The sequence below is a fragment of the Corythoichthys intestinalis genome, chromosome 14 (genome assembly GCF_030265065.1).
Source record: "Corythoichthys intestinalis isolate RoL2023-P3 chromosome 14, ASM3026506v1, whole genome shotgun sequence".
NCBI classification, from domain to species: domain Eukaryota; kingdom Metazoa; phylum Chordata; class Actinopteri; order Syngnathiformes; family Syngnathidae; genus Corythoichthys; species Corythoichthys intestinalis.
In genome coordinates, this window is record NC_080408.1 from 14,829,161 (window position 1) to 14,852,123 (window position 22,963).

The 22,963-nt window shown below is 40.6% G+C and overlaps 1 protein-coding gene across 12 annotated transcripts in view; it reads right to left on the minus strand.

Moving 5' to 3' along the window:
• The window catches only part of LOC130929923 (receptor-type tyrosine-protein phosphatase F-like), a 464,805-nt gene that overhangs the window by 103,011 nt on the left and 338,831 nt on the right, over positions 1–22,963 (minus strand). For 7 of the 12 annotated variants that reach the window (XM_057857556.1, XM_057857555.1, XM_057857560.1 and 4 more), the window contains 4 exons: positions 8,974–9,091; positions 7,825–8,397; positions 5,254–5,354; positions 1,731–1,984 (listed from right to left, as the gene is read on the minus strand). In XM_057857556.1, coding sequence (XP_057713539.1) covers positions 1,731–1,984; positions 5,254–5,354; positions 7,825–8,397; positions 8,974–9,091 — 1,046 coding nt within the window. Of the gene's footprint in view, positions 1–1,730; positions 1,985–5,253; positions 5,355–7,824; positions 8,398–8,973; positions 9,092–18,953; positions 18,981–22,963 lie in introns of all 12 variants that reach the window. The other 5 variants (XM_057857554.1, XM_057857557.1, XM_057857553.1 and 2 more) reach the window with 1 other exon arrangement.

Consider the following 22,963-nt stretch of genomic DNA (forward strand, 5'->3'; position numbering starts at 1 on the left):
CTAATTCGGGCTTGAATCCTTGGTTACTGTAAAATACATAATTTCAAAACCTAGCCTATTGTGAAATTTAAACAGAGGCTTGAAACCCTAACAATGGCTTTAACCTTACTTGAAACCAAACATTGGCGACATCCCCTACTTTGAAACTGAAACTTGAAAATGTATTTTGAAACTAACTCTAGCACAAAACCCTAACTTCCCAGCTGAAACACAAATTTGTTTTTTGTTTTTCTTACTTTAAAAAAGTAATTAATTATAGTTACAAATTACTTCTCCCAAAAAGTAATTGCGTTAGTAACTCAGTTACCTGAATGTAAGAGTAATTAGTAACTTGGCAAAGTAAATGGTGATAATTTTCATGTTTTGTTTTGTTTTTTCCTCAACAAATAAATAAATAAATAAAAACTTGGGTCACACTATGTGAAGTGTAAAAGGCTTTTGGGACAATTGGCACTAGCCCAATTCTATACCCTAATTTACCCTTTACCCTGAATCAACTGTTAAAAGTGAAGTTGTTAAAATTGCTCTCATTATTGCATTAGTTCTTCTGTCTACTTTTGACATGTGGAAGTTTTAAAACTGTTTAATCATTTAAAGATAGAATCAAGTCAAGATTTTGCCTATTTAGGAGTATTTTAGATAAAAAAGTTACTTAGGTTCGCTAGGAAGATTCTCTACAACAGAGCTTTCCTAAGAAGTCTACTGCTTTAAGATGGCGGCTGTTTACTAACGCATCTAGTTCCTATACTGTACATGTTGCTAACGCCCCCGTGTCTGCCATTTCGCATCTAGTTCTATATATATGTGATATCTACCATGTCTACAATATCTACCATATCATGTGGGCGTAGTTTGTAGGCTATCGGCTACAGTCAGGTATTATTGGAGCCACCTAGCATCGCGTTTGCTCGGCGTCAAAACTTCTTTGCCTCCTCCCCACTCCTGCTCTGCTCTGTCGTCTCGGTGAGTCCGTCTCCCTCAAACTTTTTTCGTGTCATTCAACCAATATAGCAACGCATAGTAACGCACGCCTTTCCATCCTCAGTAACAGTAACGGCGTTGCCAAGATGAGAAAAGTAATTAATCACATTACTCACTACTGAAAAAAATAGTGCCGTTAGTAAGGCTGTTATATTCTAACGCTGTTATTAACAACACTGGCTGCAGCCCTAATTACAATTTCAAATCCATCTTGAAACCCAAATATTAAATCTCTTTTCTAAAATCCTAACCCTAATTTCAGGAAATCCTAATTTAAATTTTAATTTACTTTGAAAACCTAACGTGAAACTACAACAAGTATCTTTTATTTCCAAACTCCGAAGCTCGTAGAAGCCCGTACTTTAAGTTCAAAGTAAATATTGAGATAAGGAAAAACACAAACACAAACAACATAAAAACCTCGATGAGCACATACAGCATGTTATTTTGAAGCTGAAGGTGCTTGTCTCCTTTTGTCTTTAAAGTCGACAACTTTAAAAGTTCCCCTCCCGCTGCGGCATTTGAGCACTTTTCCCACCATCTGCCGCAGACAGCCAAGGCGGCCGCCTACCTCTCGCTACACTTCCGAGTTTGTGATTTAACAGTCAGTCAAATACCTAAGTGCAAGAGGTTTAACAAGACCTCATCTCCCCGCGCTCACACTTCCAAAATCTAACTGCCAAACTGCAATGCATTTTTTTTTTCTTAACCAATCAGACCTGTTTACCGTTGGGAGTATTCCCACTGACCTGATGCGAGTGGTGGTCTGCACCTTGGGCAGGCTAATGGTCATCACGCCACCCTGCGCCTGTTGGGTGCTGTACAGGGGTTTGGTCTTGATGAGGTCGGGGGCGGTGCGGATAGACACCTGCTGCTGCAGACCCCCGGCGATGTTGCCGCGGCTTGTCAGCACGAAGGAGTAGTCAGTGTCAGGCTGCAACTGTGTGATCAGCTTCCGCTTTAGGTTGCCCTGCACCTCTACGCTCTGCTGGTTGTACAGGATCTAAAACGGCAACATAGAGAGTCACTATAACAATCCACAAAGTTGAAAAGAAATCCACTGTGTGCGCCGCTGGACATGGTATGTTACACGATAAATGTAGTAAGAAAAAGAGATGGTTCCCTTGCCAGTTATGATAGCAAAATCAACACAGCGAGATACAACAGCAGTGCTTTCACTGCACACACACTGAACATACGTCACGTGTACTTTCAGTGACAATACATGCAAGAGATAATCCTAAAAGGAAATTTGCTCTTCCTCATACGAGCAACATTACCGTACTTTTTGGACTATAAGGCGCACCTCACTATAAGTCGCTACGCAAAAAATTGACACGAAAACTGCATTTGTTCATAGATAAACCACACCGGACTATCTGCAGCTGTCCTCACTGTTTATGGGATATTTACACCAAAATATAGTAACTGGTAACACTTTATTTAATGACAGCAGCATCAAAAGACTGTCTTAAGACCAAATGAACCACCATGAAGCTTAATTGCTTCAAAAAGCTTCATTTGGCCACCACAGCACCATGGGGGAGACGGTCAACCTCTCCTGCCACCTGCTGTTAACACTGTTGTCGTCCAAAATGCCTACAAGCATGCATTGCAGCGCTACAGATGTAAATAACAATCAGAATTCATGTACTGTGCTAATTATGCCCTCAGTTACTGTTCCAGTTGTTTCATTAATTGCTAGTTATGTTATTTGATAACACTTTATTCGACAGTGGTGCCATAACACTGTCATAAGACCATCATACTAATGAGATGACACTACCATGAGCATTGATGAATGCTTATGACAGATCTCATTTTGTGCCATCCGGCAAATTATCTCACTTTTATATGGAGGTAAATGATCCGAGCTGGACATAAATAGAGTCAGTGACATTATTTGCCGGATGACACTTAATCACATCTGTCATAAGCATTCATTAATGCCAATGCCAGTGTCATGTCATAATTATGATGGTTTTATGGCAGTCTTATGACGCCGCTGTCAAAGTGTTACCTATTAACCCAAATAAGTTAACAAATAAGCCGCACTGGACGGGGGTGGGGATGGTGGCGTTTCCGCTTTTCCCATCCCAAGCCGGTTGATGGGGATGGTCCCCCCCATCCCACCCGCGCCCCTTTGGTTGGGCTGGAGGAGGATGGATGGGCTGCGCTGCACCCCCCTCCCAAGTCCCCCACCCGCCCTTCCCCGGTCTGGCTGGGTGGGGGCCGTAGTCCTGGCGTGGGTGTCGCGTGTTTGGTGGGGCTCGCACGCGGCTGGATGTGATTGGTCGCGCTCCAGTGGGGAGCCCCAGTGCCGGGATTGGTGTGGGGCGGCGTAGGTTCGGTTGCCGACGGGCTTACACTCACAAGAGATTCACATGATTACTGGTTTCTAGATCACATAGCTGATTTGTGTACCCTCCACCCCTCCCAATCACTTAGCTTATAGACTCTCCCACCCACCTCCCCTTCTTTACCTTGTCAACAGGCACCTCACATGGTGTCAACCGGAAATACATTTCGCTGACGATAGCACCTACATATTTATAGTTAGTGTAGGCTTTCATTGTATTTCTTGTTGTTTGTGTTTCTTTTCTTGAGTTTCTTTTCTTCTGTTCCCCCACTACCGCTTCCTGTTCACTGCTTTATCATAATAAACGAGGTATCTTGAATGATCACAATAGGAGTATGTCGTACTCTCAGTGAGAAACATTAAAACTGTTCAGACTAACCGGACACTTAGGCTAGGTTTATACTACAGGTCTTAATGCACAAATCCGATTTTTTGTCATATCTGTTTTTTTGGCGTGTGCGTTCAGACCGCCTTTGTCCATTGAGACCATTCAAGTATTACGCATGCACACTAATTCGCAGTCCGACACGCGCTGAGCAAGACGACACGCATGTGCAGAAGCATCAAAACAAATGACCACACATGCTGGCTGTCATCTGTCATTCCAGGGATATCATATTTTGCTTTTTAAAAAGAGGGAACAAATAACAGACATAAATAATCCCAGTTTAGGCTTATATTCAAAGCATATGGATCGATAGCATGCACGCTCTGTCCGTGCATGTCACACGCACATACGGGCAGTTTGCCCCGACTCTCGGACGTGTAAGCAATGTTGATATATAGCTTATATGGAGCAGACAGAAAACCGATCATTCTCAGGCTTATCCTCAACCCATTTAAATTTTTTTATTTATTTTCTTTTTATGACTGTTGTCAAGTCCGACCCTTCCTTAAAAGCCGTGTTCAAGGCAAGCTAGGCGCTAATGACGCACAGCTGCCCCGCTACCGTCGCGTCTCTCTCGCTTTTTGATGACGTAATTGCTGCATGAATTCCGATTTGAGAGACTGGACAGTACAGACCGCCGCGACAGTCTGGAAAAATGTGGCCCAGATCGGATTTGAACCACATACGAAAGTGACCCAGATCGGATTTGAAATGGTCCAGTTCTATGTGACTTGTCACGTTCAGACCGTCAAGTTAATGCCTCACTCGAGTCGGAAAAACACGAAAAAATCGGATTCGTGCATTAAGACAAGTAGTATGAACGTAGCCTTAGACTTCCATTCTTTGTGTCAAACAGCTGAACAAGACAGGTTTAAAAACAAACAAACAAATAAGCCGCACTGGACTTTAAGCCACAGGATTCAAAATGAGGGAAAAAATTAGCGGCTTATGGTCCAAAAATTACGGTAATTTTGTTCCAATTCAAGTATGAAAATTTGGATTTGATTGCTTTTCCACATCTACTCTAATGCCTATTCAAGTCACCAAGGCAATCACTGCTACACAACAACAAAAAATCATTCACAGATAAAAGAAAAAGTCCAGGCACACTTAAATCATGCATACCCACATGGTCATATACATGATTAATATGAATGCTCCTTTCATCAGTTTTTATGGCAACCTACACCCTGTAAAAGCAATCAACACAAATAGAAATAATCCACAGCGGAGTTAAAAAAAAAAAAAAAATAGCACAAAGTGCTTGTCATTTTTACTTATATAACCATCACCCTGTACAGAGGAAATGAACATAGAAATCCACAGAGACAAAAAATAAATAGTCCATGGCACTTTAGTCAATGCATTTGAGAGCACAATATATGCTTCATAAGTGTAATGCAATGGCTCCATTAGCCATTTAATCATGACAACACTTGAACATCACACAATAGAATTCAATAATAACGGCTTTGCTAAAAATAGATACGTTCCGTGTACTGTGAGTGTCTTGTTGGACCCTTACCTTAAAAGGCACTTGGGACTTATAGTTCGGCGGCAAGTCCCAGGTGAGGAGCACCGACGTCTTCATGACTGCTTTGACGCCAAAGTTCAAAGTGGGAAAGTCTGGAGGAAAATGGGGAGGATGGAAAACCCTTAATGTTCACATAAATGTAAGGTTACCCGTTCCACGACATCAAAACCTTCTCCATGACTAGTTGGCGTCGAAAGCGTAGCATTAATTTACACGATGATAAAAAGCACGAGGATGTATGTGACGGCAGGGAGGATGGTGTGACCGCAGTGTGTAATGAGATTAGTCAGTCATGAATCAATAAGCACATACGCAGGTGTGTGGAGACATGCTCACTGAGGAAGGAACGTAACTGATGGGGGGGAAAAAAATGAAGGCTGCTACGTTCAAAAACAAGCAGGTGACGTGATCTTCAAACGCTGAGCATTGCAAATTTTAACACTTGATGTTTTTTTCTCTGAATACTATTAGGCGCTTTTATACTAAGCTAAAGCGCCTCAGAGAGTCGGAGTTTATTTAACGCTTGCAAAACATGCATTGAATGCGATTACAGGAGTGGGTCAGGCAGTGTGCAAAGTGTGCTTTCAAAACCTAGTCATAGACTTCATCATGATATTGACGGGACGCATTCCCCCGGCACTGCGCCATGCCTCAAGTAGGGTGCCATCCCACAATTTGCTTCAGTAGGTTAAAGTCAGTCGCAGTTATCCTCAAATACATGCAGCGATCCAACGCCGGATTTATGTTGAAAAAGTACGAAAGCTGTACCGCATACAAACACGATTGTCTCAGGAGTGATTTGTTCGAGGATTCAAGGTAATTTCCGTATTGGCCTGAATATATGACGGTGTTTTTGCATTGAAATAAGACTGAAAAAGTGGAGGTTGTCTTATATTCGCGGTCTAGACGTTATACCCATTCATGACGCTAGATGGCGCCAGATATATTGAAGCGATGTTCTGTCATGACAGATCTCAGCTACTCTCAAGTTTAACCAGTTTGCATTATTTTATTGCAATGTTTTTCCTTATTCACATTTGTTTCAAGACTACAGTTAGTTAGATTGCAGTTGCATTGTTTTATTGATTTAAGTGGATGCACAGCCCTCGAGTCGGCCTCATTTCACATGGCTGAATACAGCTGCTCCATGTTAAGACCAACATAAGCCAAGATTTTGTTTGCGCTAAATATGTCCCGATGCCGATCGATCGGGTCCGATCACGTCATTTTCAAAGTATCGGAATCGGCAAAAAAATATTGGACATGCCTTTTTTAATATATAATATATATATATACAGGTATATATATATTTTTAAACGAAATCGTATTCTAATTGTATTTAACGTTACAGACAAAATGTCTTACATTCACCAGAGTCTTTTAGTCTTGGCTTAAAGTAGGGCTGTCAAATTTATCGCGTCAACGGCGGTAATAACATTAAAATATTTAACGCAATTAACGCTGCGCTGCATTACCCACTCACGCATTGTCGCGTTCAATCTATTACGTATTCATAGAGCTAAAAGGCAACGTAAAATGAGTAAAGAGAAATTTGGCAGCCTTTGAAGCCTTTTTTTAATTGGCTAAAGCCTTATAATCCCTCTCTTAACGATTAGAAATATCGTGGGAAGCAATGTGGGGAAGAAAGGTAGTAGTTGATCTTTTTCTTAACACCATGTTTTATTTCCCAACGCTGAGAATATCAATTGGTACCATTACGCACAGTCATGGTTGCACTTCCCATCATGCATTTGGGCAGAAGTTAAATGGCTGCAGTATCATTTACTGAAAGCTCATAAAAATCCACTAGATGGCAATATTTAGTCACAATATACAAAGTCACATTTATCCTTTAAGAATTACAAGTCTTTCTATCCGTGGATCCCTCTCACAGAAAGAATGTTAATAATGTAAATGCCATATTGAGGATTTATTGTCATAATAAACAAATACAGTACTTATGTACTGTATGCTGAATGTATATATTCGTCTGAATTTTATTCATTTTTTTCTTAATGCATTGCCAAAATGTATGATCGGGAAAAATGATCGGGAATGATTGGAATTGAATCGGGAGCAAAAAAAAAAGCAATCGGATCGGGAAATATTGGGATCGGCAGATACTCAAACTAAAACGATCAGGATTGGATCATGAGCATAAAAACATGATCGGAACAACCCTAGTTTTCGCTAATGTTTTTTTTAATGCATTCGTAAGTTAGTTTATAGGTATATTTAGCCTTTTTTTGTGGGAATATGTGTCTGTAAAAGAAAAAGTTAGCGTTTTATAGCATATAAGCTAGCAGACTTTTGCTATGTAAGTTAGCCAATTGTTCTTTTGTTGTACATCGATCCTTATTTATTTATTATGTTTTTTATACTGTTTGAAGCTCAGGTCAGGTATTTTAATTTTTCATGTTCCTTATTGTTCAAACTAACTAGTTCATCGCTTAATCGACGACTAAAATAATTGATAGCTGCAGCCCTAATCAGTAGCCTATGTTTCTTAACTGTCTTTGGTATTGAAGACACAACCACAAAAGCTACTTTGCTAGGTCATACCATTAGACATGGTCCTGCTCTGGATGCTCGGGCTAAGGGGTCCTGCACCCTTGCTGGTGTGTGCCTGTACCCGTATGTCGTAGGTAGTGTCAGGGTTCAGCCCAATGATGGTCATGCGTGTGTCAGCCGTGCGGTTGGTACTGTTCTGTTGGCTGTTAATATCCCGGTAGATCACCACGTAGTAGACAATCTTGCCATTACGTTCTGCCAGCAGGGGCGGGTCCCATGTCAGTTGGGTACTGGACTGGGTGAGACCAGTCACTTGCAAGTTCAATGGGAAGCCTGAAGGAACATCCTCGGGAGTGCCAATTTCTTTGGTGTATGCCTCGCCCACACCGGCGCGGTTGCGAGCACTGAGGCGGAAGATGTAGGTGGCGCCCTTGTGCAGGCCCGTCACTGTGTAGTGGTCATCGGTGCTGCGTAGCTCACGCGATGTGAATGTGTCATCGTCGGTGCGCTTGTACTGCAGCTGGTAGCCCATCAGCTCCCCCACCATGTCTTTGGGGGGCTGCCACTGGATAAGTGCCGTGTTACCCATGGTGGCGCTGATCATCATGGTGGGCTTGCCTGGAACTGGAATCATTAATGTAGATTGTTACAGCATTGTCTGTTGTATTAAATATTTTCATCTGGAATAAAAACATTAGGTGGACACTTGTTTATAGCACATGGGTTTAGATCAGTGGGTGTCATTTTTGTCAACCATGAGCCTGTGCTGTGTTGTAGTGATCAAGGGCTATATAAATAAATGTGACTTACGAGTGACCCCCCCCCCCCCACCACCCCAATTTTTTTTTTTTTTTACTTGGATGAATAAGTAAACACACAAAGAATAGAACGATAAAATGTTCAAACTGTACTGTATGGAATGAATGGTAATCTCTACATGTTTAACAAGTAGCTTCAAGGGTTAGGTGACGAGTGTTGTCACAGAGTCTCCAGATTAGTGTTTGGCTTTGTGCTATGGCCGATATCAGCTCATGTGTGATGTAACTGTATTTTACTGAAAATTGTATTTGTTCTTAGGTCGTGTAATAAATATGTAAAAAATGTTCTGCGGTTTTCCTTTCAACTTGCTTTGGCATTCCGGTAATAAATGTAATTTAAAATGAAAGAAAAATACCCTACAGCAAGATAAGACTATCTCACCTGCTCCAGTGGTCGTGACCAACTTAGGTTTGCACCGAGGTCCATCTCCCCTGGTGGTGTATGCCGCAACAGCAATTGAGTAGGTGGTCTCAGACTGCAGTCCGGTGATGTAGGCCTCCTGCATTGTGGCGACATTTACAAAAACCCTCAAAAAAGGTCTACACAAAGAAGAATTCTCAGCCATGTTCCTTCAAAAGCAACTTGATACAACTCCATCATCCATTGATAGTGTCCTGGTCAAATCTGTTGACAACACCCCCCAAAAAACAACCTCAGAATCTTCCAAAAGATACATAAGCGGAACCAGGAACTTTTCTTGGGCAAGAAAAACTCCCCCGTCCAATTGCAAGGCACACTCCAAACCCATCGACCAATGAATGAGCAAGAACATCACCAGCGTTTCAGTGTTTATGCCAGCCGCTTGGGAGATGACCAGAGGCTAAACACGCTAATGAACAAGGATAGGCAGAGTCATCCAATTCAGTGGACTGAATCAAATTGTTGCTTTCCAAGGGTGTATTCACATTAAGCCAGTGATTCAAAATTGTAGTGAGCGGGCTCCCTCTAGTGGTTTGCGAAGGACTCCCATAATTACTGAAGTTAATTGCGTGTTATTTTTATGCCAATAAATCCACAAAATTACAGTATATTTGCCAAGTATGAAATAGTTGTATTGTATGTAATTTGCGTTTAATCACGTAGAAATGAATTTAAAGCAACACTTTGCAACTTTTCAGTTTGGTCGATTTTAGCGATGCCGGTGGAGAAAAGCGGTAGTGTTTTGCCCTAAGGAAGACTGCATTCCCATGAGGACCAGCGCACACCCGAACAGTAGGAAAATTATCAATGAATCAAAAATCAATCTCCCGGTCGCCTGCAGATGGATTAAACGACATTTCAGTTTCCAGCGGCTGTGTGAAGGACGAATAGTAATAAGGCAATGAATCCAGTTGTGGCTAAACAATAGCATATGACGGTTAGCAACCGTGTGGCTTAAGGCCGAGTTATCCTTCTGCGGCAGACCTACGCCGTCAAGGCAGACCCGATTTACGACCCTCCACCGTAGCCTGACGTGCACTTCATCAGAATCCTGACTGGGCGTCAGGTCAATACGTGGTGACGTGACGCAAATGGAGTGTGACTGGTCCGCTTAGACTGTTGTTTACGGTTCAGCGTGAAATCACCACTATTTTCAAACATTGTTGTTATTGTTTTAAAAATCAAGGCTTTCAACGCAGTTTGGGAAGTTCCATAGCAGCAGCCAGAAATCTGCTATGGCTTCCCACTGGCTGGTTATAGGACACGGCAAAGAAATCGGACAAAACGCTGGACAACGCAGCTTGCTGGTTTCCACCCGTTGCTAGAATTTGTAAACTGCCAGTCTTTGTGCAGCATTAACAGTCGGACAGACCACCTCCGCAGCAGTCTTCTGCATTGCCTGCGCCTCAACATTTGTATGATCAACATATGTTGTTCAATGTTAATGAGCTGAAGATCCAAATTCAAGCGTTCCATCTCTGTTGCCATTGTTGTGTAACTGGAAGAAAACTAGAGGAAGTCGACAATAGTCCCCTAAAAATGTACAAACACAACACCACACCCCTCTAGTGTCTTGGCGGTGAATTACAAAGCAACGCGTTCTCTTGCCGCAGAACTATCGAATGCTCATTGACGCCGTAGAGTCTACATCGTCGCTACGCCGTCACCGCAATGCAGAAGCACAGGCTTTAGGATTTAGTGTGGCAATACGCCAGGTAGTGAAAGCCCAGCCAATGTTTAATCTGAATATCCTTGTATCCTCTCTTTTTTTCCTCCTCGGACAAAACTTTTTGTCTCTTGTTGCTCTGCCATCATTGCAGCATTCGCACGAAAGTGTTCGCTTCGACTTCCGTCCTTGTAAGGAACGGGTAAAGGGGGACTTGACATATTCCGTAAAGCAGTCAGTACATTTGGAGTTTTTTGTGTGGTTCATGCCACCCTCTTCAAAGTTAATTAGTGTCGGTGAAAGTGATACAGACCCCCTCAAGATATAAAAGAGGTGTCATTGAACTAGTTGTCAGTTGAAATATTATCACAAATTTTATAAAAATATTTTATAAAGGTTAAAAAGTTACATAGTGTTGCTTTAAGTCAAAACTTTATCCAGTATGTGCAAGACATTTTATTTTTTCGTGATGGTTTTTTTTCCCCCTATTTCGTGCACTCAGCACATTGGCTTCAATCAAGGGCGACAGACGTCCAGTCAATCTTAACTGGGAGAGGCTGGCAGTGATTCTTCTTCTTTTTTATGTGCGAGTGTTATTCATTATACTTCTTGAAAAGAGATCCAAGTATATTCTATAGGTTGTGCTTAGTGTGAAACACCCATCCTTGCTGTAAAATTCTAACTTTTGTTAACGCCAGTGGTGGTCATTCCCATATGAACGTGACAAACACTGACACGCTCCAGTGGAACATCACACAGACACAAACACTGCACTCAGAAAAATAAACCACGATCAACAGCACACGAGCATACTCACCAATCACAAATATGCAAGTAACTTATTTATTCATAATATGCTGCATATGCATGCAGAGAAGAGTCAACTCTTGGAACAAATGCCTGTAGCTCACATGAGAGGGGAGGCAGTTGTCATCTTGTGGAGTCACCAAGAGGGCAATCACAGCTACAAGCCTCCCTGCTGGCTAAATACTACTCTTGGAATGATGCCTATTTTCCTACCATCTGACACCCTATGACCTACTGTATAGCGTTGGTCCATCTAAAGCGTGGCACGATATAAGTCCAAGTTATTATTACACTTTTGTGAATTACGATTTTTGTAATTTGAGACACTGGATTATAAATGACTACAAAAATATTAATTTAAAAAAAAAAAAAAAAAAAAAACTTTATCAAGTGAAGTCCTATTAGTTTAATCACATGAAAATGGCGTGCGGTGGGACTCACACATGCACAGAGGACATTTTTCTCTGTCAAGACTGATTTATTTTGCATTTCTTTGCCCAAAGAATTTTTTCCGCCGTTAGGAATATAATATTTGTAGAAATAACAGCGTGGTAGCGGGATGGCCACAATTACACACTAAATTAAGTATTGATGTATACCACAATAAATGTATGTATCTACAGTATATACAGTAATTACAGTGGGGCAAATAAGTATTTAGTCAACCACTAATTGTGCAAGTTCTCCCACTTGAAAATATTAGAGAGGCCTGTAATTGTCAACATGGGTAAACCTCAACCATGAGAGACAGAATGTGGGAAAAAAAAAACAGAAAATCACATTGTTTGATTTTTAAAGAATTTATTTGCAAATCATGATGGAAAATAAGTATTTGGTCAATACTAAAAACTCATCTCAATACTTTGTTATGTACCCATTGTTGGCAATAACAGAGGCCAAACGTTTTCTGTAACTCTTCACAAGCTTTTCATACACTGTTGCTGGTATTTTGGCCCATTCCTCCATGCAGATCTCCTCTAGAGCAGTGATGTTTTGGGGCTGTCGTTGGGACTTTCAACTCCAGCCAAAGATTTTCTATGGGGTTGAGATCTGGAGACTGGCTAGGCCACTCCAGGACCTTGAAATGCTTCTTACGAAGCTACTCCTTTGTTGCCCTGGCTGTGTGTTTGGGATCCTTGTCATGCTGAAAGACCCAGCCACGTCTCATCTTCAATGCCCTTGCTGATGGAAGGAGATTTTCACTCAAAATCTCTCGGTACATCGCCCCATTCATTCTTTCCTTTACACAGATCAGTCGTCCTGGTCCCTTTGAAGAAAAACAGCCCCAAAGCATGATGTTTCCACCCCCATGCTTCACAGTGGGTATGGTGTTCTTCGGATGCAATTCAGTATTCTTTCTCCTCCAAACACGAGAACCTGTGTTTCTACCAAAAAGTTCTATTTTGGTTTCATAACACATTCTCCCAGTCCTCTTCTGGATCATCCAAATGCTCTCTAGCGAACCGCAGACTACTTGGACATGTACTGGCTTCAGCAGGGGGACACGTCTGGCAGTGCAGGATTTGAGTCTGTGGCGGCGCATTGTGTTACTGATACTAGCCTTTGTTACTGTGGTCCCAGGTCTCTGTAGGTCATTCACTAGGTCCCCCCGTGTGGTTCTGGGATTTTTACTCACCGTTCTTGTTATCATTTTGACGCCACGGGGTGAGATCTTGCATGGAGCCCCAGATCGAGGGAGATTATCAGTGGTCTTGTATGTCTTCCATTTTCTAATAATTGCTCCCACAGTTGATTTCTTTACACCTAGCATTTTACCTTTTGCAGATTCAGTCTTCCCAGCCTGGTGCAGGTCGACAATTTTGTCTATGGTGTCCTTCGACAGCTCTTTGGTCTTCTTGGCAATAGTGGAGTTTGGAGTGTGACTGACTGAGGTTGTGGACAGGTGTCTTTTATACCGATAATCAGTTAAAACAGGTGCCATTAATACAGGTAACGAGTGGAGCCTGGTTAGACCTCGTTAGAAGAAGTTAGACCTCTTTGACAGCCAGAAATCTTGCTTGTTTTAGGTGACCAAATACTTATTTTCCACTCTAATTTGGAAATAAATTCTTTAAAAATCAAACAATGTGATTTTCTGTTTTTTTTTTCCACATTCTGTCTCTCATGGTTGAGGTTTACCCATGTTGACAATTACAGGCCTCTCTAATCTTTTCAAGTAGGAGACCTTGCACAATTGGTGTTTGACTAAATACTTATTTGCCCCACCGTATGTACAACTGTATTTTCATGGCGATATCATGAGAGCGCTCAAAAAAAAAAATCTCTGTCATGGTAACAGTAAGACGCAGCGCATTTATTCAAAAGTGCACAGATGAAGAAGAGGTAATTTAACGTAGAACCGCGCATGACAGCAACGTGGAACAGCAAGCTGCTGTTGACATAAAAAGGCTGCCGGTCAATCTTGGAGATGAAAACGCGCATCTGGACAACAGGTTAGCTTTCAAGTCATGTCTTCCAACATTGTGAAAACAGAACTTGCCGAATATGACATCAAATGGTCGCCTCTCGTTGTGATAAGATGGGCACGCAGTCATCAGTGAGCGCCTTCAAAGCTGAGCTCACAATAAATATAGACTACAGAGAGGGGCATGGCCAATGATGGGCATGATAAATCTAATATGACGGCAATATATCCATCTGGCGCTTTTGCTAATGAGGTTTTGTTATGTCACTGCTGCGTTGTCTTGTGAATCAACTTAAGTGTAATGGAGTTCACTATCTGGCGGCGAGTAACCCAACAGAGGCGGTGTTCAAACAGGCCTGTCTAACTCACAGTCTAAATGGGCCTGTGTTCAAATAATGGAATATAAATTGTTGTAAATATCGCTGCTTTCACAGTCAACCTCAAAATTTTAAGTCCAACTGCTTTGCTGCCTTGACATTTAAATGGGAGTATTGTTGTTTTCGTGAAAAAAGACGCTAATAAAAATATTTCATTAATAAAGATTTTTTTTCATGACGCACGATTACGAAATAACGAGCTAAAAACGTGTCTTAGGAGACATCAGCATAACATGACGGATGCTCATTTTCATCTGATGAGATGACAACGACACGAAAATTCCCCCTTAGCTTCCGTCAAATGATTACAATGTATGACATTTTCTAATTGTTTGTGTAGTTAGCCTACATTGTAGCGGTGTTTGGTTGTGTCACTTATGTGACATGCTGCATCTACTAACCTTTGTTTTGAAATTAAGGTATTTTTTTTCTTATCTTGGCCTGAGAGAATATGCAATGTTGCTTTAGCCATTAAAGTTCTGTGATGAGTGATCATCACACACTCAACGAAATTTGGAGCGTTAGCATAGCATTCGCGTTCTTGTTAGCATTAGCATTTAGCGTGACGAGCATTCTCTTAAACACTTGGAAATTTTTTTTACATACAGTTTGTGTCTTACAGGTAGGTTTCATTGAAAATATTATTTTCCTGCTGAGTGTGTATTATCATTACGAACTTGGTGTTGTCCTTCTAGACCAGTGGTTCTTAACCTTGCTAAAAGGTACTGAACCGAACAAGTTTCACATGTGGATTCACCGAACCCTTTGGAAATAGATAGTAAAACAATTCTTTTCAAATTCAAAACCAATATATCTAAGCTAGCAAGCTAATAATTTAGCAAATTGCTCTTCAAAACTCTTCTCATTGTGACAGCATGTTTTATAAACAGGTCAAAATTCGAGACCACGCTGCGAGTCAACCTTCTACTGAGCAAACCAGTTCCTCCTCCCATCAGATCGAGGACTAGCAGTTAAAGAAATGGATTAAGCCTGTAAATTGGGAGCAAACCAGTCCAAAACCTGGTCTAAAAAGCCACTTTGCCTAGATTTAATCAGCATACAAAAATAGGGCTCTGAGTTTCTTTATCTTCACCAAACCCCTTAGACTTACTCACCGAACCCCTTGGGTTGGATCAAACCCAGGTTAATAACCACTTTTCTAGACGCTACAACATGTGCTTGTCTGTTTATGTTCATTCAAAATAGTTGGAAACATTTTTGGAAAACTTTTTTATTTTGCAGACGAAAACATTTTCAGTATGAGTCGACTAAAGCTAGACAAAATTCGACTTTTTGTCAACGAAAACGAGACTAAAAAATTCTTAATTGACTAAAAAAAGACTAATAAGTACAGTGGTACCTCTACATACGAAGTTCATTCGTTCCAGGACCTTGTTTGTAAGTCGAAATGGTCGTATGTCGAGCAGGATTTTCCTATGAGAACACAATGTAATTCCATTGATTCGTTCCACAGCCCGAAAACCGATATTAAATTCTTAATAAATACTTCTGGCACTATTGCATATAGCAATTACACAGAGCAAAACAAATAAATTATGAATACAAATCGTAATGATAATATAATAATAATACCTGTAATAATGTAACGAATCGGGTTCTAATGTGGCGGATGAGTTTTGCCTGGTGTACCTGAACGCACCACGTGGCTGACGTGACAGAGTGAGAGAGGACTTTTTACTTTCACTTCAGCCGCGGCGGACAGTAGGCATGTTATGTTGCAGAAGTTCTGAAATAAATGCTGGCGAAGCTGGCGATTTTTTTTGCGATGTTACAATAAAAATAATTGTCACTTTAACTTATAAAGACTGGCGAACGGATGTCGGAGGAGGGCCGTCGTATACATTCTACGGCCGTATTGTCGAGCCAGTTCACTGACGCGCACAGCATGCTCATATTTTTCTATCATTTCCATCTTCATTTCAGTGGTAAGCCTCACCTTTCTGCTTTTTTCACCACCTGCACTAACAAACTTGGAACCCATGTTGATTTCTCTCACAAGATACTCCGTCTTGCGGGAAAACAAAAACTGCGGCGCTGTCATTAATCGTCGTATTTCAATCATGTCGTCGGATGTAGAAACAAATGGCGAGTCACATTTTATGTCGGATGTCGAAAAAATCGTGTGTCAAAGCGATCGTATGTCGAGGTTACCACTGTATTTCCGTACAAAAGATTAAAACGAAGATCAAAATAAGAAGGGATGCCCAAAACACCACTGAATGAGAGGTTAAAAAAATTGGGAGGTAAATTGGCGGAATTGTTACAGTGAATATTTTTGGCCTAAATCAAACTTATTCTAATAATTTGGGGCTTATTGTATAGAGTGATATTGACAACAATTTGCATTATGTTAATTGCTATGAAAGCCCATTTAGGGGGCAAATGTTTTCTTTTATTTTTTTGTTTTTTAACCCTTTAACACCGAAAGTGTCAGTGGCGACGTGTTTACGCATATCATCTTTGAAGCCTCGTCACGCTGTAATTAAGTCACCCACGTGCCGCTGGTTGCTCTCATTTGAAAGTGTGGAAGTTGATGTCCACACCAGTTTTTATTTGAAGTCAATCGACTTCAAATAAAGTAAAACGGGAGATAATGTCATTTTAGTTTTATAGTTTTATATAATAATAATTTCTTGTCCTTTTTCAAAACCGAAAGCAGCACGAAAGACTACATATCCCAAGAGCCGATGTGAGGTCAAGAAGGACGAACCTAATTTAATAATTAAACATTTTTAATAAATTGTCGAGCGCGGCGCCACCTAAGGAAAGGGAGGAATGCGAAGCATGTATCGAATGTATCGAAAACTACATTTAAGCGCAAGCTAATGCATTATTTCATTTTTTCGTTGTTTTCCTCGGATGAGTGGGCGTCTCGGCAAGTAGAAGTGAGAGCGCTCAAACGGCGGAAGAGTGGGCTGTGCGACGTGTGTGACGTAGCTCAGTGTCCTGTTCAAGAGGAAACTTTATTGAGTCTCCAAAAAAAAAAAAAAAAAAAACTTTATTGAGTCGCTTGCTGGAAAAATTTAACTGAACTACTTGTCATTATTTTTTAAAACACTTTTTTTTTAAGGTTATAATTGCTTTTTTTTCTTCATTATCAATCTTTTCAATTTGTATATTTATGAGTGTGTTTGAGAAGCTTGATTGCATGTATATACTTTTGATAAGGTGATGGGTACAATACCTAACCTCACAAAAAGATATCCTCCAAACCCTTTTTATGTTAGATAATTTATATATATTAGGGCTGTCAAACGATTAAAAAATTTAATCGAGTTAATTACAGCTTAAAAATTTATTAATCGTAATTAATCGCAATTAATCGCAATTCAAACCATCTATAAAATATGCCATATTTTTCTGTAAACTATTGTTGGAATGGAAAGATAAGACACAAGATGGATATATACATTCAACATACGGTACATAGGGACTGTATTTGTTTATTATAACAAGAAATCAACAAGATGGCATTAACATTATTAACATTCTGTTAAAGCGATCCATGGATAGAAAGACTTGTAGTTCTTAAAAGATAAATGTTAGTACAAGTTATAGAAATTTTATATTAAAACCCCTCTTAATGTTTTCATTTTAATAAAATTTGTAAAAATTGCAGTCAAAAAATGAACTAGTAGCCCGCCATTGTTGAAGAAAATAATTACTTACACAATGCTCATGGGTGCTGAAGCCTATAAAATCAGTCGCACGCAAGCGCCAGCAGAGGGCGGCAAAACTCCATAAAACACAATTAACATGTAGGCATTTCACTGTACTGTCATTTAAATCTATCTGAGCGGGGCATGTGCGTTAATGGCGTCAAATATTTTAACGTGATGAATTAAAAAAATTAATTACCGCCCGTTAACGCGATAAGTTTGTCAGCCCTGATATATATATATATTTTCAAATTCTCACTATTTTGCACTGTATATAACTTGTTTTGACCATAGTATGTGTAAAGGCCAAAAACACCTATGACCATACCTGCTGTTTGTGTCTTTTTCTATTGAATGTTTATGCCAACAAGTTGAATAAATATTATCAAGCTTCAAAACGGTTGCTCGAGGATGTTTGGTTGTCAATGGGATATCAACATTACGAATTTTGAAAAAAGATTTTGGGATTTTTTTTTGTAGTCTTTTTGGGTCCAAAATGTTGATTATAATTGGCCAGTGAAGAAAACAACAGATTGGACATGGGGGTTAAGGTGTCCTGAAAAAAGGGACCCAACCTGGCCACAATTTTCTTTGAAATATAAAAGCAACATCAAAGGCATGCAAATTCGGCCAAAATAGGCGTAGGTGTTAAAGGGTTAAAATTCTTTTGACTGCGATTTTGTTCTAAAATACTGGGAATGGTTGGAAAACCATTGTACTATTTTCTTTTTAGTATACTCTACAATCAAAAAACTAATTTCCCCTATTGCCTTGATTTTATCCCAAGTCTTCTTGGTGAATTGCTGTTGCTGTGTTGATATTGCATATGGTGAGGAAACAAACCAGATGAATTTAAGCCACAGCACGCACACGATCACACGTTCAATCCAAACACACAAAACACACACAAATAAACACCCCCAAACTGCAGATTGGAACCTTGCAAAAAAATGGAAAACCCAGCAGCACACATGAGGCTTACTCACATGCTCGGTGAACTCCGTTATATTGAACTGATGGGAGAGAAGACAAAACACACAGGACACAGGGTGGGGTGCACGGAGGAGGAGAATGAGTCCAGAGACAACACAACAGGCACTTGGAAAAAAAGCTCTAGGACTTTTTTTCTGCTGCAAGACAGATGAATGTAGGTGTCGTTCAGAGGAAGCGGCAGAGAGAGCGAGCGAGAGTGATGGAGAGGAGGCAGTAAAAAAAGTTGAATGTGTGTCATCAAGGTCGGGAATGATTGTGAAACTTTCTGGTGTTATGATGCACTGCCTTGTTTTCCCTCCTGCCTATCAATCTTAAGAAAACATGTTCCCACACATCTCCATTAGCCGTAACTGCACTGGACGTTTCGGGGGAAAGTGTTTCCCTCTCACCCTTTTTTATTCATTACATTTCAATATGTTTTCCAAAATGTTCTCCTTTCCTCGCCCCAGGAGATTCCCCGGGGACGTGAAAACCCATTTCCTGCCGCCGGCACCGACGCCAAGCGTGAAATCTTATTACCAGCGCCACTGTACTCGCGACCCAACATCAAAACCCGTCCGTGCGGAATGCAACCACTTGCCATTTACCGACAACTCGCTGCCTACTTCAGCAACTCGTGGGCCAAGTTCACTGATTGGCGCCGTCAGAGGGTCATAGTGAGGACTTGGGGCGGGATTAAGAATGTTGGTAGAGGTAAGCATGCCTAAACAGTAGAGAAGGTGCTACTGAATGACACAGCGGGGGGATGCGAAGTTACCAAAAATGAGGTGAAGCAAAAGGCCCAATAAGTTAGTTGCCTAAATGGACCTTAATTGGAAAAGGAAACCGGACATAAAGCCATGTGCATATTCAGGGTGGGAACCTCTGAGTACCTCACGATACGATACAATTTACGATGCAAGGCTCACGATACCACTGATCTCACGATATGGCGATACAACAACTATCGATACCTTGGTCAGGAAAATCATTCTAGAATATTCTACAAAAGAACTAATAAACAGGAAAAACAAGATATTTTCATCCTTCTGCTATGAATTGGAATGAGTTTATCAGTAGAAAACGTCCAATCCATTTGAACTGGGAGGGTCGCAGTGAATAAACATTCGGATTGGACGTCTATGGCCATCAGTGGCAGCCAATGGCAGGCAACGAGTTAATTTTGGAGCATTTCATGTCATTTCCTGTTGATTTTTGGTCACTTCCTTTTCCTTTTAGGCCATTTACGGATTACTTCCTGTTGATTTTGGGGCATTTACGGGGGTCACTTTATCTTGATTTTTGGTTACTGAATAGGAAGTGAGACGAGAACAGACATGTCCAAACTCCGGCCTGGGGGCCAAATGCGGCCCGTGGTCAAATTTCATCCAGCCCCCAGCCTCTGTCCTAAAATCAATAACGTCTGGCCCGCACACAGACTTAATAAATTGGTCAGCAGTACTGCTACCAGCATATGAAGTAACTTACACACTAAATGCTGCTCCTCATTTACCCACTAAAAGGCAGCAGCGCTCTAAGCAACATTACCCCGTGTGACCCTTTACTCCCAATTTTCTAAAATGGCGAAAATCAACAAAAAAAAGAAAGTTGACTGCAACGGTCGACGTTTCAAGGATAGGTGGAAATTGGACTATTTCTTCCCTAAAATACGTAACAACTGTGTCCGCCTCATCTGCAAAGATACAGTCACTGTTTTTAAAGAGTTCAATGTGAGGCGATATTACCAAACAAGACACGCTGACATGTACGACAAGATTATAGGGAAGATATGTTGCGAGAAATTGAAGCAACTTGAAGCTAGTTTAATTTCACAGTAGTATGTCGCAAGAGCCCGAAAGTCGAAAGAGAACGCCACAAAGGATAGTTGCGAGATTGTTGAAATTATTAATTTGAAAAAATAATAAAGCAAATGTGACACAGAATGGCTTGCTAAAATATGCTTAAATATATTGTTCTACGAAAAGGACGTCAGCCAAGGTCGGCCCCCCACATTTTTACCACACCAAATCTGGCCCCCTTTGCAAAAGGTTTGGACATCCCTGGTCTAGAATGTCCCTAAATGAATAGGAAGTGACTCAAAATCAACAGGAAGTAACCTGTAATTGCCCTAACATGAACAAGAAGTGACCTGTAAAAGACTGTGAATGCACTGGCTTTAGTGCTATTGACGGTGCAAGATGTCTAATCCAGTCAAAATTAATTGGATGTCTAGTACGACTGCAGCTATCAAATATTTTGGTAGACGATTAATCGACGGACTAGTTATTTCGAATAATCGAGTAATGGGATAAGGAATATGGAAAATTAAAATACCTGAGCTGAGCCTCAAACCGTATAATCTTTTTTTTTTTTTAATGAGGCTCTATGTACAACTAATGAACAATCGGCTAACTTACATGGAAAAAGTCCACTAGCTTAAATGCTATAAAATGCTAAAAGTTTTTCTTTTTTTTTTTTACAATGCTCTTAACAAATGGTTCAGACACATATTCCCACAAAAAACGGCTAAATATACCAATAAACTAAATTCTGAATGCATTAAAAACGTTAGCTCAAACAAAAACTTAGCTTACGTTGGTCTTAACAGGGAGCAGTTGGATTCAGCCATGTGAAAAGAGGCAGACCAGAGGGCAGTGTAGCCACGCTAATCAATAAAACTAAATGCAAACACTTTCAAAATAAACCATTTAAACCAGTGCTTCTCAATTATTTTCTGTTACGCCCCCCAAGGAAGACGTAAATGTTTCGCGCCCCCCTCAAACTCTCTGCCGCCACTGTAAATAGTATCATTTGTCTATAAAATTACTATTATAAATACGCATCTGCCTAACATTGTGTCCTTTTTTCTAATTAAAAAAAAAAGTAACATAGATCAACTTATAATAAAGTATAACTTTATTAACATTGTTTTGTTTGTAACAGAGAAGACTTGACGCACATCAATTTGCCTGAATTAAAAAAAAAAGTCACATCCAAACTGTAAAAAAATACACTCAAGGTACATTTTTGACCACTTGATACAGAAAAATAAAATGTAATAAAATCAGTAAATAATAACAAATTAAAAGTGATTAGAAACATTCACTCATGAGGACAATATGCCAAAAAATTTGACCGAAAAAACAAAACTGAATAAAAGAAAAAAAGAGTGTGCTTGGTCAGAAGGACAGTTTTTATTTTTGCTGCTCACAGTATTTACCTCCTTGTGGTGTGGAGTTATTTTGCAATGAGCATGCTAACAATGCTCACTGGTTTACTGATAAAACACTGACAAAGCAGGACGATTGTTGGCAATATTCGGCACGTTTTCACTGAAAAACAATCAAGCGGCTTATCAATGAGATTGGGGTCTAATGTCTTTAAGTGGCGTCTTAATTGATTTGGCTTCTGGCTGTCCGCTACAATTATTTTTAGACACAGTAAACAGTGGTCTTTCCTCACCCCCCCCCCCCCCCCCCACTGTATTAAAAGTCCAAGCTAAAAGGCAAACGGCACAAAAAAAGCGCATTCTCGGCGGCCGAGGTAGAACCGTAGGTGAGGGCGGTTGTCGTGAAGATCCTAAGCCGAAAATGGCACTTCTCGGGCGGCGACGTGAGAAACGGACATTAAAGTGGGTCGCTGCGTGAGTGAGTCCGGTTGGAAAACGGCTTTCGAAAACGGCGGCGGCACACTGCTCTTCATATCTGTTTTCTGTGTGTGCTGAGTGCTCTCCCTTAGTTCAAAAATACTGCTCGCGATCTGAAAATGAGAGCGCCACTGCCACCCACTGAGTGGATGTGCAAGTACACTTTATTCCAGTACGGCAAAAAAAAAAAAAAAAAAGCATGTTCCCCGAGGTCCATGCGCCCCCCCTGGCATCGCTCTGCGCCCCCCTGGGGGGGCGCGCCCCACTATTTGAGAAGTACTGATTTTAAACGAATACTCGAAGCAACAAAATTTAATTAGAATCTTTTTTTCTAATCGAATACTCGAGTTAATACTCGATTGATCGTTGCAGCACTAG